Source organism: Hyla sarda, chromosome 8, assembly GCF_029499605.1.
Source record: "Hyla sarda isolate aHylSar1 chromosome 8, aHylSar1.hap1, whole genome shotgun sequence".
In the NCBI taxonomy this organism is placed as follows: domain Eukaryota; kingdom Metazoa; phylum Chordata; class Amphibia; order Anura; family Hylidae; genus Hyla; species Hyla sarda.
In genome coordinates, this window is record NC_079196.1 from 25,977,765 (window position 1) to 25,994,336 (window position 16,572).

At 40.3% G+C, this 16,572-nt stretch overlaps 1 protein-coding gene across 7 annotated transcripts in view; it reads right to left on the bottom strand.

Annotated features, from left to right (window-relative positions):
* Positions 1–16,572, bottom strand: part of LRP1B (LDL receptor related protein 1B) — a 1,569,499-nt gene that overhangs the window by 319,424 nt on the left and 1,233,503 nt on the right. For all 7 annotated transcript variants that reach the window (XM_056534716.1, XM_056534714.1, XM_056534720.1 and 4 more), the window contains one exon: positions 3,536–3,725. In XM_056534716.1, coding sequence (XP_056390691.1) covers positions 3,536–3,725 — 190 coding nt within the window. The remainder of the gene's footprint in view (positions 1–3,535; positions 3,726–16,572) is intronic.

Genomic DNA, 16,572 nt, shown 5'->3' on the forward strand with positions numbered 1-16,572 from the left:
ACTTCCCCTGCTTCCCCTTCCCCTGCTTTCTCATTAATTAGTCCACAGGTGGAGGTTTCTCCAGGGTTAGCTAGGGGAATACACCCTAGCTAGCAAGCTAGCATATCTATCCATATATATATATATATATATATATATATATATATATATATATATATACAGGAAAATACAGCAGCACACTGCTAGCACAAAGATACAGCTAAAACATGAAATGCTATACAGCTATAGTGCAAAAAATGAAAAAGTGAGGTACTTAGGACACAATTTGGCGGCCAAATAGTTTATAATGTAGGTATGACATATATGGGAATGGGAATGATATATTTTTTTATGGTTGAGTAGAGTTCTATGTGTACAGAAATGCTCATGTCCAATCATTATGTGAAAAGGGCAGCCTTGTTATCCAGCAAGGCAGAGAAGTACAGCACTGCACACTTTACAGGGTCATAACCCAGGGTCAAAGCAGGTCTCTGGAGTGAGACCCGTGCAATCAAAACTTTTGATATTCATGGGCAATATGTCCAAAATTATTCTAAATGACAGTGATGCTTTAAGGTAATGAGTACAATATTTTCTTATTCAGAACATACAAAACATTTCCTATCAGATATGTACAAGTGAAGTAAAATAACCTTGAATAAATACTATAAAAATGTATTAAAAGCAGTATATACAAATTTGGGAGAGATTTGTTAGTAATTTTCCATTTGTTTATTTTTTATGAACTGGAGCATTGAATAAATGGTTGGAAGGTTTGGCATAAAGGGGTTGTACAGCTTAGAAAAGTATTTTTCATATATTCTAGCCTAATCTCTTGGCTTTATTGGAAAGCACATTGAGGGGGGGGGGGGTATCATTGTCTTTCGAACTATTTTTGTGTATACATTTGTCTCACAGTTGGTGCTGCGCATAGACCAGCTGTTAAGATTAGTCTTATGCAGTGGTACTGGTTCTATCCAGTGGAACAGTTTTTTTTTATAAAAAGTCAAACACTTTTGTGGAAAAAATAAAATAAAAAACGAAAGAAAGAAATTTACATTCAGTAAATGTGTACCCACACAAAAATTATCAAATGTCCTGCTACCATTTAATAAATTACCAGCACACACACAAAAAAAAGGTACACAAAAAAGCTTCACCTGCACCCCCCACTATCATTCTCCTTAAGGAACCTGTCTTATCTGGTGTGAAACTTATATAGAAAAGAGAAAAAAGAGACTAGAGGACAGCGCCTTAGGCTACGACGCGAGAGTGACACATAGCAGCGTTTGGTAACCCGGAGGTGTCGCTGTGTGCTGAGTCACATGACCTGGAACCACCAAAGAAACAAAAGACGGGGCTAATGACATAACTGAGCTAAATAAGTATGCTGAGCGTTCAATTACCCTACAGTGCCACCATAGGTGACACACAGTATTACATGGTGCAAATTGGGTTCAAAGTGCTGGATCCTCCAGAAAGAGATTACGGTATTTTGTAGCCGTTTTCTGCTTTATGTTACTGATAAAGGTTCAGAATGAAAGATTATAATCAATTAAGTCAGAAGGTCCTAATATGGTATTAAAATGGGTTTTAAAAACAGGGCAATACCTTAAGGAACAAGGGTTTCTTAGTTCCAGCGACATCATATTCAAGATTTAGGTCCTTCATTAAATTTATACTCCCATACTCCTCTTCATGCCCCAGAGGTGCCATTTCCTATTGAATCATTAACCTCTGCCATATACAGTGATTACTGAAGGGTCCATTTTAAAAATTCAGATTTTCTCCGAAAACATTTTTAATTTATGATTTTGTCATCGGGACGTTGCAGATAGAGTTATGTGTTTCCCTCATGGGTAAATAGAGCGGTTGCACTGTATGTTACATAATGAATGACCCTTAAACTTCACATATGTTTTACTGTCAGGAATAACATTAGACTAAATGAAGAGATGTTTTGCTTGAACGGATCGACATGATTCGTCTCTGACAAACACACACGGCTCCTCTGTACATGAGAAAAGTGACAACGGATCATTAGGCTTTAAACTAATAGCACAAAAGAGCTGACACGGCTGCTGGAAAACCTGTATTGATTCAATTTAAATACCTTGGGGACCTCCCCCAGAGATCTCGCCTTTTCACAGTTCCTATAACCTTATGGTGATCACATTTTTTTGACTATACAGTAAATGTACACATTAGAATACTCTGTGTAGTACAATAAAGGGTTATGGAAATGTATACACAATAAAACTGCTATGTTTGAAAATTCTTCTTAATTTCATAAGATTGCTCTATTCTAGTCCATACAGGAGTGGCATTAAACTGTAGTAGTTTTATCCTTGCACATAGGAGCAGCATTATAGAAGATATATTCTTGTATATAGGAGAATTATTATAGTAGTTATATTCTTATACATAGAGGCAGTATTATAGTAGTTATTTTCCTCTATATAGGAGCAGTATTATAGTAGATGTATTCTTGTATATAGGAGCAGTATTATAGTAGTTATATTCTTGTACATAGGGGGCAGTATTATAGTAGTTATATTCTTGTATATAGGAGCAGTATTATAGTAGTTATATTCTTGTATATAGGAGCAGTATTATAGTAGTTATATTGTTGTATATAGGAGCAGTATTATAGTAGTTATATTCTTGTATATAGGAGCAGTATTATAGTAGTTATATTCTTATACATAGGAGCAGTATTATAGTAGTTATATTCTTGTATATAGGAGCAGTATTATAGTAGTTATATTCTTGTACATAGGAGGCAGTATTATAGTAGTTATATTCTTGTATATATGAGCCGTTTTATAGTAGTTATATTCTTGTACAAAGGAGCAGTGTTATAGTAGTTATATTCTTGCACATAGTGGACAGTATTATAGTAGTTATATTCTTGTATATAGGGGTAGTATCATAGTATTTATATTTTTGTACATAGGCGACAGTATTATAGTAATTATATTCTTGTACATAGGAGCAGTATTATGGTAGTTATATTCTTGTACATAGCAGTATTATAGTAGTTATAGTCTTGTACATAGTGGACAGTATTATAGTGAATATATTATTGTACATAGAAGGCAGTGTTATATAGGTTATATTCTTGTACATGAGAGGCCATAGGGGACAGATTTAAAGCTGTTATATTCTCGTATGTAGATATAAGTCTTCTTAATTTACATGCAACTATTCTACCATTCTGCAACAAACTCTTTCGATCATTCTTCATGTAATTCAAGCAAACAACTTTCTCTTTCTTGCAGCAGATTATACAAGGTCAATTCAAAGTCTGGATTCAAAACAGAACTAGCAAACAAGGCATAAGGCTTAAGAGGCGTAAATAACCGGCCTTCTCTAGCTCCTGGCAGATGTTAATTGGCCAACTGCTATAAATATGCATTCTCTAGGAAAAGGTTAAGTGTAAATATCCTTTAAATTGCTCCTGTATCTTGAGAAACATCTGTTTGAGAAAAGAATAAAGCACTTGAGCTAAAGTTGTAAGACATAAATTAGACAAGATTTGAAATAATTTGCATACTTTTGGCATTCATCGAGTGCTAGAACATGAGGGTGGTCATCTTCAGACATGGTGATAACCGGCTGCCTGTTGAAGGCCCCTCTCCGACTCTGGTCCACAGTATGGCGCGTGATGGATGAGGTAGTAGAACTTGTCCAGTAGAGAGTATCCCAAGCTTGGTGATAAGCCAGACCTTCCACAGAGCCCACATCTGTCAAGTAAACACCATAGAAAAAAAATTAGATCCCCTCGTGCTGTTAGACAACCTTAGGAAGCCTTGTAATATTTCATTCCTAATGTCTCCATTAAATCCTAACTGTACCAAAAATCCTTCAAAAAAAATAAAAAAAAACAATTAGCTGCCAAATTGAACAAGCCAAGAGGAAATTAAATCTGCATAGAGTAACAAATTATGCTTACATTTTTCTGCTTTTAAATCAAATTGTTAATAAAAATATATTGGTTTACACCAGTACTCTTCTAACCCAGGGCGAACAGTACCTGTTATATATAGATCAATGTAGATTAAGTTAGATTACTTATTAGATTATGCCCCCTTAAACCTTGATAAGATAAAAATGTTTATACTGTATCCATTATGTCAATTTACTACAACCTCTGTCACAAACTTACCCATATTGGTTCCAGCGCCACCCTTGAGTGTCGTCAGATGCCGCAGGCATCATTCCTTACATCCCATCCTGCTTGATATAGAACTGCTTGGTCATCTAAGTAACAACCTTCCTAACCTATCGGCATTTAGGTGTAATATGGCCAATCAGCAGAGGTGCTGGCACTCACACCTTCCCAATGTGGGAGATTAAGAGTGGTAAAATGCTATGTCTTATGCCCATGATTAGGAATTTATCCCTTTACGAACACTGTGATATCCTGTTTCTGTGATATTCTGTAACTTGACCTGACCTCTACTTGTGAACCTGACCCTGCCATTGCTTGCTGGCTGTGTCCTTTGCTTTCATCCTAGTGTGACTTTGCTTTTCTTAACTGTTATGGATTCTGGTTTCGTACGCTGATCCCCTCTGGTTTTGAATATTTGCCTTTCCCTGGTTTAGTATTTTATCTGCTGATGTTGTTACTACCTTGCCCGTGTGTTGCTGACCTGGTCTGTCTTATTTCTCTGATGTCCTGTGCACCCACTAAATGTAGGATCTGTCGCCCATTTTACAACTGTTATTTAGGGAGGGTCATCCGAGTAGCTAGGGGGAGATTCAGGTCTGACCAAAGCTAAATGTCTTGAAAATTCCTAGTGTCAGGATTTGTCCTCATGACATGTACAAACTGCTGTTTTGTTCTAAACGGACGCCTTTACTCTTCCCTAGTCACAAGGGCATTTCCCATTTAGGACACTTATGACATATCCACAAAATATACCATTAATGTCTGATAAATGCAGGTTTCACCTCTGGTTGCACTGTTTATGCAATTCTCCTTAACATTAAAGGGGTATTCAAAAAAATAAATAAAAAATCTTTCTTTGAAGTTATAATAGAAATCTAAAGCAGACTGACATTTAACGTTATTAGCAGAATTGTGCTGTTTTCAAGATCTCAGTTATGTTTGACTCCCGAAGTGGTATAAAATGCTTAGTCTGAGCTCCAATCCATTTTGCTTCCATGCCCATACCCCTTCCTTCTGAGACGTGCACCATCTTCAGAAGGGCCTGGCTTGCTCTTGCATCCTCATCTAAGCCAGAAACCCTGCTGACAACGCTCCTTTTTGCACAAATAAAATGTGCCAACACAGTGGTGGTGTAATGTCTGTTTTTGTGTTTTTTGTATTTTTCTGTTTTGGGGTCTGTCCAGACACTAGTTTTTATGTCTAAGCAGTTTCTGTGCTATTCTTCCCAGGAAAGAGTTGATGCTCTTACCCTATTGCAGTTTGGGTGTTGCTTTAAAACTCGAGCTCTGTTGTAACTTGGGTGGTTATTAGTTTTATCTTTGCTATGTTTGTTTGTCTGAGTTTTAAAGGTAGGGGTTAAGTTTCAGATCGCGGGGGTCTGACCGCTGGGGCCCCCCTCGATCTTCTATATGGGGCCCTGGAAGCCCACAGGAAGGGGGCGTGTTGACCACCACACAAAGCGGCAGCTGACATGCCCCCTCAATACAACTCTATGGCAGAGCCGGAGTGCTGCTTTTGGCAATTTCCAGCTCTGCCATAGCGATGTATTGAGGGGGAGTGTCAGCCACCGCCTCGTATGGTGGTCGACACCCGCAATCTGGCCAGCGAGCCGGTGCTCCGTACAGGAGATTGCAGGGGGCCCCAGTGGTCGGACCCCCCACAATCTGAAACTTATCCCCTATCCTTAGGATAGGGGATACGTTTTTCAGCACTAGACTACCCCTTTAACCATGGTTATATTCCTGTTATGATAGATTTTAAACTGCTTGCTTTTTAGTACATGTCGTTTTTTTGTTATTTTAGTCTGTGTTCACACTGTGAGTATTGCTTGTACCCGTGCTCTGTATTAAGTATTGCTGTTTTGAGTCCTGACCCGTATTCCACCAGGTTCTGGAGTTTAGTTTTGTATTTTCCTGTTTTGTATCCTGACCTGTATTCCTCCATGTTTTAGCGTTTGGTTTTGTGGAGTCTATTCAGACTCATCCTGTTCTCAGTCTAGTGTTCCATGTATTATATTTCTGTTTCCTTCTAGGCCAGTATCTTGATCACACGGTGGAGTGTGCATGCTGGCTAGTAGTCTATTTGGCTTTAGTATTGATGTCCTTCCTTGTTTGGTTTGAGGCGTCTAGTTTGTTCTTTGTTCAGTATCCAGTATGAACAGTGTTGTATGTTTCATGACCTGTTTAGTGTTTTACATTCCGTTCACCTGTTCATTCCCTGGTTTCTGCTGTATACTTATTCCATATCTATCCTTGTTAATTTATTCATATCTGCCATTTATCTTGATTCCGGTTTCTGAACTGTATGTTAATATGCAATATCCTGCCCTGTTTGTATATTTATATCCTGTCTGGTTTATCTGGTTGTTTGGTTGTTTTCCCGTTATGTTTCTGACTTGTTCCCAACTATGTTCAGTATTATTTTTGTACTTTTTAGCCAATGCACTTTAGCGCAGGAGAGAGACCATTACCGTTGTTGTACAACCGCCGTTCAGGGAGGATGAGCAAGTAGGTGTTTCTAGGGATAGCTTGGGGCTCACTCTCCCTGTCCACCCCCGGTCATGATAGGTGGGCAGAAAATAGGCAAAGTGTGCGGTTTCTTGGCAGGAAAACATAGGGAGCAAAGATTACTAGGAATTGTAGTTTATTGGTGGCATGTGAAGAAAGAGCTGCTGCTGTATCAAACAGCAAAATCAGGGCACTGAAGCACTGGGAGCAGGTATTTTGCAACAGAAACACACATGAGTGCATTAATGATAGCAGTCAGCAGTCTGGGTTATGCATACTGCCTAAAACAGCTTGCTCTGCCAGTTTCAGATTGCCAAACATCTCTGTAAGCAGTCCAGAGCAGTCTTAAGGGGGGCGGAGAGACCTTGATATTGAGATAGGTCAAAGGTCATCTATCAAACAAGGTACAGCCGCTGCATAGGGAGTACCTGTTTAAGTCCCTGTGTGCATGGTGCTGTGTGTATGCCAAAAACTAAGATGATAAGAACACTTTCACAGAGTCGTTCATAACTTGGCATCCTAGTTATAGTTATTTTCTTCTATTAACACAAACAGATGTCTAATTTACTATATCCTGCCAGTATTTTAATACCATTGGCTCAGTTTTGCTTCAGATACATATGTAACTGTTCCCAATGAAAGGTGTCAGATTCCAGGATATTATTACTGTAAAGCAGAACACTTCTGGAAAGGTCGTCTTCTTCTTTTTTTTTTTTTTTTTGCAACTAAAACACCTGACATTTATTAATATAATGACACGGGAGGGCAAGACTTAACACAAATTTGTTATCTTAGCACTTATTCTGAAAGCACATCCGCAAAGTAAGTGACCTTCACTTCAACAGTTCATAACTGTGTGAGAAAGTCCAAGACCTGAATGTATCCGTGAAGTACAGATTCATTATTCCTGACACTTCCTAAACCTTTCTTTACAAAATGACTTTGACAGATTCTCAACCGCCGATACTTTCATGCCAAGTCAGCATGAAGCCACTTGTACCACCACAGAGGTGAAACAGATGTTACTTTATCTTAGGGATGATGTATACCCTTTGAGTTAACACTACAGCACATACTCTATTTTCTAAATAAAAAAAAAATTCTAAAGTATTTGAAAAAGAGTAAAACCCAAAAAGTAACAGAGACGTGCTGTAACCCCCATTGATCAAGAGAAGGAGCAGGAATAAATGTGTAGTAGAGCTCTTTACGCCCCTTCTCTCGGCGATCTTTGTCTCGCTGCTCCATAAACTTATAATAGAGCAGCAAGATCTGTTGGGTCCACAGTGGTAAGATTTTCACCAAGCAACTAGTGTGGTTAGGATATAAGTCTTCTTCTCATGATAATCCCTTTAGGGAAGGGTCACCCAGGGGATAGGGTCGGGATGGACTGTAGCGTATTCGATGCTACAGATGCGCATGGCAGTAGTCACAGAGGGTATGCACAATGATGGTAGCTCTGTGTTCCCACTTGTAGTGGGGGATTTTCAACTGTAGAAATCTGCCACTACGAGTGGACATACAGAGCTACCATCGCTGTGCATAGCCTCTGTGACTACCATCAGGCGCATCCACAGCATCAAATATGCTGCGGATCAGCCCCCTGTGTGACCCTGTCCTTAAAGTGTAAATCCAGCGATGGTCTCTCCCTCATTCTGCAACGTCTTTACGTCACATCAACATACGATTGACATATCATGAGATCTTACACAAAGAATTGTGGAGCCTGTCAGGGCATCTCTTTTGTTTGTATGTATAGAAGGAATCTAAAGTGTGAGATCCTCAGCAAACCTTGCTTTGATCCAATAGTGACGTGTCAGCTGGGTGCCTTGCAGGAAAAAGTCCTGGTTCGATGGCCAACCTGCACTGTAACAAGAGGGATTACAGTACTCCAATATAGAAGTGTTTCTTTTTAGGTACAATATCTGGACCCATGTAAGGCCTGATAAAAACCTAAACCTAAAAAAAAAAGACTGGTGATGAATTCCAAACATTGAACTTATTTGTTGTATGAAGTAAAGGAAACTATTTTGAACCGTGGAGTTGTGATCTCTCACTTGTTGTTTCAAAAGAAGGTGCACAATTTGGCAGTAGTCTCTGGTATTTGAAAGAGGCATATGGGAGCATGATAATGGTGGGAGGGGCCTTGGTATAGATGCATTGGGACATAAAAGTTTTAATGGAGTTATCTAGTGTTTTCTAAAAAATAAAATTAACTAGTTCTAGTCCCCCGCTGGTCCCGCGCAGCTCCTGTACATCTCTGTCATTCCCCAATCTTCAGTCTTATTCTTACTTTCAAGAAACAAGAAGAATATCAAGGCACCAGACGGGGATGAACGTGAGCTGTGGGGCAGCAGTGGAGGACTAGGTTAGTATAGTTTTTTTTTTTTTTTCTCCTTCCCCAGCACCATATTACTGTTTAAAACACTAAATAACCCTTTTGAGTTTTAAGTTGTATGGAGCCCAGACAAGGTTACCATAGAACAATGTAGGCTTTACCATATGTCCACATGTTCCACAATTTTTTAGGTCAGATTATGTCATCTGTTCCAGCTGACTCTGTTTACTAACCCAAGGCAGTGGTGCAAATCCTTAAAAGTCACACTTTTTGTGCATAAATGTGTGACTTTTGGGAAATTGTTCCATTCATGCTAAGGGAGAGAAGGCGGCAGGAAGGGGCCTGTGAAGGGGCTCGGCTTTGCATGGAGGGGACATACAGAAGAAGCACGGCCTCATTACATATGACTGTAGGGCCGGTTAAAGTTGCCTTTCTCTCAATCAACTCAGTAGGGACACAATAGAGATATAGGTTGAACTTGATGGCCCTTTTACTACCTTATTAACTATGTAACTATGAATATACACCAGCTCATAGCCTTAAATATATGTGGCATACCAAAACACTGCACATAGTAAATCTCCCCCATATGTACTGTATGCAGATATTATCCCCAAGAAGCACATGGAAAAATATATTTGTACCCCTGGAGTCTGAGGGCAATGCATGAAGGTTGTATCACTTCATAATTAGGAGCTATATAACTTTTATGCAGTGCTTTACTGGCTCCACCGTCTGTATTGGCTTTTGGTGTAATTAGAAAGTTTCTGACAAATTACTGGTATAATAGGAAACTGAATTAAGAAACACGGTGTATTCACCTCCTCTGACATCTCTGGTTACATCAGTAATGGGGACTCGACCAGCTGATTAAATATCTACACAACACAAGACAATATCTTATGATTTACACAGGCGACGGAAGAGTGATCACATCATTACACTGCCAAATACCATCTATCACTTTTACTGGATTTAACGAAGATGGATTACATCCTAAAGGAGAGATGTGAGCTATAAATATATTCATTCTGATCTTCATCTAACTTTCCCCTACAAGAGACATGCAACAAATCAATAATTGAAGAACATACACTTCTGATGCTTTGTTATAAATGATTTTTAGGAAAAGAAATCCGTTTGGTATAATGACAAAAGAGAAAATGTTAGTAGGAGATGAAACGGCTGTACACAAAAGCGTACAACAAAGGTGTCTCCACTCAAGTAGAAAGAACATTGTAGCAAAAACTTTTTGAAAGCTTATCAAAAACACAAGGTGCTAGATAGATCCACCAGCTCTGGCCTTATCTTTCTACAAATGTTGTTAAAGGGGGTTATCCAGTTATTAAAAACATATCACCTATCCACAGTAACCTCTTCCCCGTCAGAACGGGGCCCATATCTTACTATTGAGCACCCTGACCCCCTCCTTTTGAGACCAACTGGTCTCAGCAGTGATGGCCCGCTTAGCTTATCACCGGCCACAGCCATGGCCCACTTTAGCCGGGGATTGGCTGAGCAAGTCATCACTGTCGAGACGCACCAAGGTGGGGACAGAGGGGGAGATTTATCAAAACCTGTCCAGAGGAAAAGTTGCCCAGTTGCCCATAGCAACCAATCAGCTCACTTCTTTCATTTTTGCCAAGGCCTCTGCAAAATGAAAGAAGCGATCTGATTGGTTGCTATGGGCAACTGGGCCCTGTATTGGAGATCACAGGGAATCCCAGTGATCAGACCCCCCATCTCCTTAACAATAAGACACTTATCCCCTATCCACAGGATAGGGGATACCTTTTTAATAAACGGCATCCCCTTTGAGCACCTCAGTTTTGCTTGATACAGATTCAACACGTTATCCTGACATGATAGAAATCTACATTGCAACCACTAGGTATAGATACATAACGCATAAATAACTTCTGACAGAGTATTACAAAATCAAGATTTTTTGAAAGCCGGTCATGTCACAACTTATCCTAAGATTTGCTGAGCCACCAGTAAAGGCAAGGAAGGACACTTCTATGAAAACAAAAGACCAAGGTTATTTCTCCAGCTCCCCAAAAATAGGTAAAGAAAATGTAAAATGCAAAAATAAATAAAAAGTGTGTTACTAATAACAAAGCAAATGCCGAAGTGTTTCAAGCTTATTAAGCTCTTAATCATGGCATATTTATATTCGTTTTTAGGATAGGGGATAAATGTTTGATCGAACAGGCTCTGAACTGAAACCCCCATGATCTTCTGAATGGGGCCCGGCTCTCACCGCTCAAGTCACCAGTCACCTGCTTCTCCCTTGAGCGCTCTGGTCGAACCTTTGGAGACACGTTCGTGCTGACCCCATCCACTCACCAGCAGAGAAAGGACTGTCAGTGGCTGAGCAGGCAATCACTGCTGTTCAGCACGAACATGTCTTTGATGGTGGGGGCTGGAGGCTCAGGTAAGAAGAAGCTGACTGGTGAGTGTAGCAGCCCTGCTCAGGAGATCTCGGGTGGTTCCAGAGGTCAGATCCCATGCCATGAGACACTCGTCTCCTATCAATTTAAACACAGTTGACTTGCAATCCCAGACACAACCGAGGACAGGTGTTGTGCTGTTCCTGGAAGAAAGCAGCCATGGTTTATACGATTCAGTACAACCTCTTGAATAGGAGACCCTTTACTAAAGTGTCCCTACCTTGCAGAAGAATTTCACATCAAAAACAAAAGGCCGTTCAGCTGTCACAGCATCTGATGCTACTTTGCATCAGCACCAGTATCATTTTGCAACCACAATACATTATGTCCTTTTCTATTTACACATTCATAGAGGCCTTCGCCTTCTTGGAGAGAGGTGACCTCCCTAAACATCCAGAAGATAACGTCCTCCCTTGTATAATGTGACTCAGTATTGACTTTTAGGTGCCTCTGTCACAAATCACAGCTTACCTTCTTGCAGGCTGGAGTGTATTGTCATGCCACAAAGAATTAATTAAAGCTTTGATGGGACAATTAGTGTTAAGTACATATTGTAAAGGCTTCTTCTTTCATGTTTTATAGCTTTTAAGATGGGCGACTGCAGAGTCCCTGTCATCAATTACAATAACGTTATGGGATTCTTAGCTGACACAGCAATCTCCTCTCCTCTCATTGGGTTATTCTTTCAAGTGAAAAATGCTTCAAACAAGTTTAATTGTAAGAGCTGGAGGATAAGGAAAAAAAAACAAAGACATCTGGATAACAATGGGAATGTAAGCCTGCCTTACTTCACCCTGCCAGTACACACACTTTTTATTAAGCTTTCATATCGATTATATGGTCTAATGTAAGAGGAGACTTCTCCATACATGGAATTTTAAGTATTAATGAATTTTATGGACATTACTGTAACGGGTAATGGGTGTGGACCCACTGCACCATGCAGCCATTTTGGCTTTAGGCATCTCGAGGGTGTTGTCTGAGGAGACTGTAGGTTTTCTTCCTTTAAAGGAAAATGGTCACCTGTTCACCCACAATAAGCCCAATACACCGGGTTATAATGTGGGTGAACAAGAGACCGATGCAGGCTCTCTGACTAATATACATACCTGCAGTTTGACGCCCGGTCTCTCTGAAGATCATCTTCTATCTCTGCTGAAATGTGTGCTGGAGGCAGGCCCGCCAGCTAGATTAGAATATTCATGGTCGCTGGTCATGTGTGCACTTGTGCCTACTGAGCGCTCCTGTGACCAGTGACCATGAATATTCAAATCCAGCAGGATCCGCCTCCAGCGCACAATTCAGCACAGATAGAAGCTGCTCTTCAGAGGGACCAGGCACCGGACACAAGGTAATGATATTAGTCAGAGAGCCCGTGGTCTCTTGTTCACCTGCAATATAACCCGGTGTATTGGGTTTAGTGTGGGTGAACGGGTGACCATTTTCCTTTAACTCTCTTCTGGCTGGTCTTGGCTACTAGAGGCTACTAGCTTCCTATCTATAAGAGTGGTCCCAAAGTGGGTGGCGGATAGCCCAGCAGACAGAGAGACACTGGTGAGAACAACTAAATGAATAGGCAGAAGCAAGGGTAGAGGCCAAAGTCTTAAGGCTGGCAGTGGATTAGAGTATTTAGGAAGAGGAAAACAGGTCAGGGCAAAGCCCAGCTTTATGGTAACTAGTCCAGGTCATGCACAGGAGAGGTGAAATGGTTCAGGGGATCAGACAGGAACACAGTTAGGAAACAGGCTATGGACAAACACTGAAACAAATGCATATACATCTTTAAAGGAACACAATGGAACCTCTGATCAGCAAAGATGGAGTGGGTGTGACAAATTGCTAAAACAGACAATTGGAAGAGGAAGAATTTGGATCCATGCACTGGCCCTTTTAGAATAAGGAAGGGGTTATGTGCAGAGCCAGGAGTGGCAGTGACAGAAGCAGATGCTTGGTAGAGGAGAGCAGAATGGGCCAGGCAGCATAGATTCAAGATAATCCGGCATGCTGGGAGCAGTTGCACACCAATGGGGGTTATAATTATTTATATGTTAAGCACGAGATCTTTCCTGTGATAGACTTAAAGGGGAATTCCAGGATTTTTTTTAATTTTATTAGTAGTCCATAATATAGTCTCTGAACCTGTGTGTGATGGTGGTCTCCCAATTCTTCTGTGATTATCTCCCCAACATTTATTTTAACAGCGTAAAAAATTACTCATGTCTCAGGATTTCCCAGGTTGCAGTGCGTCGAGACCTGATATCACTAGTCAGGTGATCAGAGGGAGCCTGTCTTGCTTCAAGCTCCCAACAGCTGTAGGCACCCTTATTAGAAAGCACTGTGTTTCAATGGATGGGGTGGCTGATGTGTGGGAGGGAGGAAAGTGGCTTCAAATTAATAAGCATGGAACTATGGGATGTGTAGTTTAGAAAACAAAATCCCACAGGAAATACCCAGTTCAGGCAGGTACGTACTAAAATCCCCATATGGTGGACAACCCCTTTAAGCTCATCAGACCAAGTCACTATGGCTCATAACAAATAACTCATCTGGGATGAGGTCCCAATCCACCATGATGACCACCTTTAGTGGCATGTTGAAAACTTGAGAAGCTTTGATTATATAGTGTATGTTGTGCAAAGGGATATGCACACTTTGATGTTACAATAGAGATATAATAAACATAGTGATGTCACCATACATTAATTATTACTGCAACAATATCACTGCACAAGGATGATACACAAACCAAAGTCACAGTACAAGAATAATGAACACTGTGATGTCACAATACAGAGAAACAAAACACTGTGATGTCATTGTACAGCGACACTGCCCCTTAGGATATCACAACACAGAAATAATGCAAACAGGAAAGGTTACAAAGAACATTGTGACATCACAACATAAGGAAAACACAAAATGACATCACAGACCAGGAATAATGGAAAAAAAAGAATACTACAGTGAATGGATAATGTGCACAGAATGGTGACTAACTGCAGCTTATGCCTATGTGAAACTGGATCAAATTATTGGACCCCATATCAGCTCCCTTATCTGCTGCCCTGGTAGAAGCCATCACAACTGCAGCAGTCATCACCTTGATCCTATTGCTGCTGTGACTACGAGAGCCTACCCATGTGGCAATAGTGATCATTCGGGTATGGCTATATGAATCAGTCAAATATTTCCTTAGTTCCTAGAATTTTTTTCTTCTTCAAACCTCTGCATCCACATGACATGACCCATGACTATGGTTGGGGGCCACAAATATCCTTTATCAGACTCAGGGACGTAGTGCCACCTCAACGAAAGTTTGGATTGTCGTCTATACTGCAAACGCTTTTAAAATATATATGTATATATGTAGATCTCTAGTACAATGGCTGTCCCCTATGACCCTCTCCTAGCTTCCCCTATGGTGGCTTCTACATTCATGGCCGTAAATTTTGGCACCCCTGAAATTTTTCAAGAAAATGAAGTGAAAATGTATTTCTCGCAGAAAAGGATTGCAGTAACACATGTTATGCTATACACATGTTTATTCCCTTTGTGTGTATTGGAACTAAACCAAAAAATGGGAGGAAAAAAAAGCAAATTGGACATAATGTCACACCAAACTCCAAAAATGGTCTGGACAAAATTACTGCCACCATTAACTTAATATTTGGTTGCACACCCTTTGGAAAAAAATAACTGAAATCAGTCGCTTCCTATAACTATCAATAAGCTTCTTACACCTCTCAGCCGGAATGTTGGACCGCTCTTCCTTTACAAACTGCTCCAGGTCTCTCTTATTAGAAGGCGCCTTTTCCCAACAGCAATTTTAAGATTTCTCCACAGGTGTTCAATGGGATTTAGATCAGGACTCATTGCTGCCACTTCAGAACTCTCCAGCGCTTTGTTGCCATCCATTTCTGGGGGCTTTTATGTTTGGGGTCATTGTCCTGCTGGAAGACCCAATATCTCAAACGCAAACCCAGCTTTCTGAAATTTGGCTGTACAATGTGACCCAAAATCCATTGATAATTTTAAGATTTCATGATGCCTTGCACACATTCAAGGCACCCAGTGCCAGAGGTAGCAAAACAACCACAAAACATCATTGAACCTCCACCATATTTCACTGTAGGTTCTGTGTTCTATTCTTTGTAGGCCTCATTCTGTTTTCGGTAAACAGTAGAATGATGTGTTTTACCATAAAGCTCTATCTTGGTCTCATCTGTCCACAAGACGTTTTCCCAGGAGGATTTTGGCTTACTCAAGTTAATTTTGGCAAAATGTAGTCTTGCTTTTTTATGTCTTTGTGTCAGCAGCGGGGTCCTCCTGGGTCTCATGCCATAGCATTTCATTTAATTTAAATGTTGACTGATAGTTCGCACTGACACTGATGCTCCCTGAGCCTGCAGGACAGCTTGACTATCTTTGGAACTTGTTTGGGGCTGCTTATCCACCATCCTGACTATCCTGCGTTGACACCTTTCATCAATTTTTCTTTTCCGTCCACGCCCGGTGAGATTATCTACAGTGCCATGGGTTGCAAACTTCTTGATAATGTTGCACACTGTGGACAAAGGCAAATCTAGATCTCTGGAGATGGACTTGTAACCTTGAGATTGTTGATATTCTTTCCACAATTTTGGTTCTCAAGTCCTCAGACAGTTCTCTTCTCCTCTTTCTGTTGTCCATGCTTAGTGTGGCACACACAGACAAACAATGCAAAGACTAAGTGAACTTCTCTCCTTTTTATCTGCATTCAGGTGTGATTTTTATATATTGCCCAAACCTGTTACTTGCCCCAGGGGAGTTTAAAGGAGCAGTACATGCTTGAAACACTCTTATTTTTCCACAATTTTGAAAGGGTGCCAATAATTTTGTCCAGACCATTTTTGAAGTTTGGTGTGACATTATGTCCAATTTGCTTTTTTTCCCCTCCCTTTTTTTGGTTTAGTTCCAATACACACACAAAGGAAATAAAATTTCAGGGGTGCCAATATTTACGGCCATGACTGTAGTGAACATTCCCCTTAACAATGATTATGGAATTATTTATGCACTGTATAGTTGTAGGATTTGGCACCATATAGAGCTCTCTACATTCAGTGTATGTCACTGTTTTGCTGA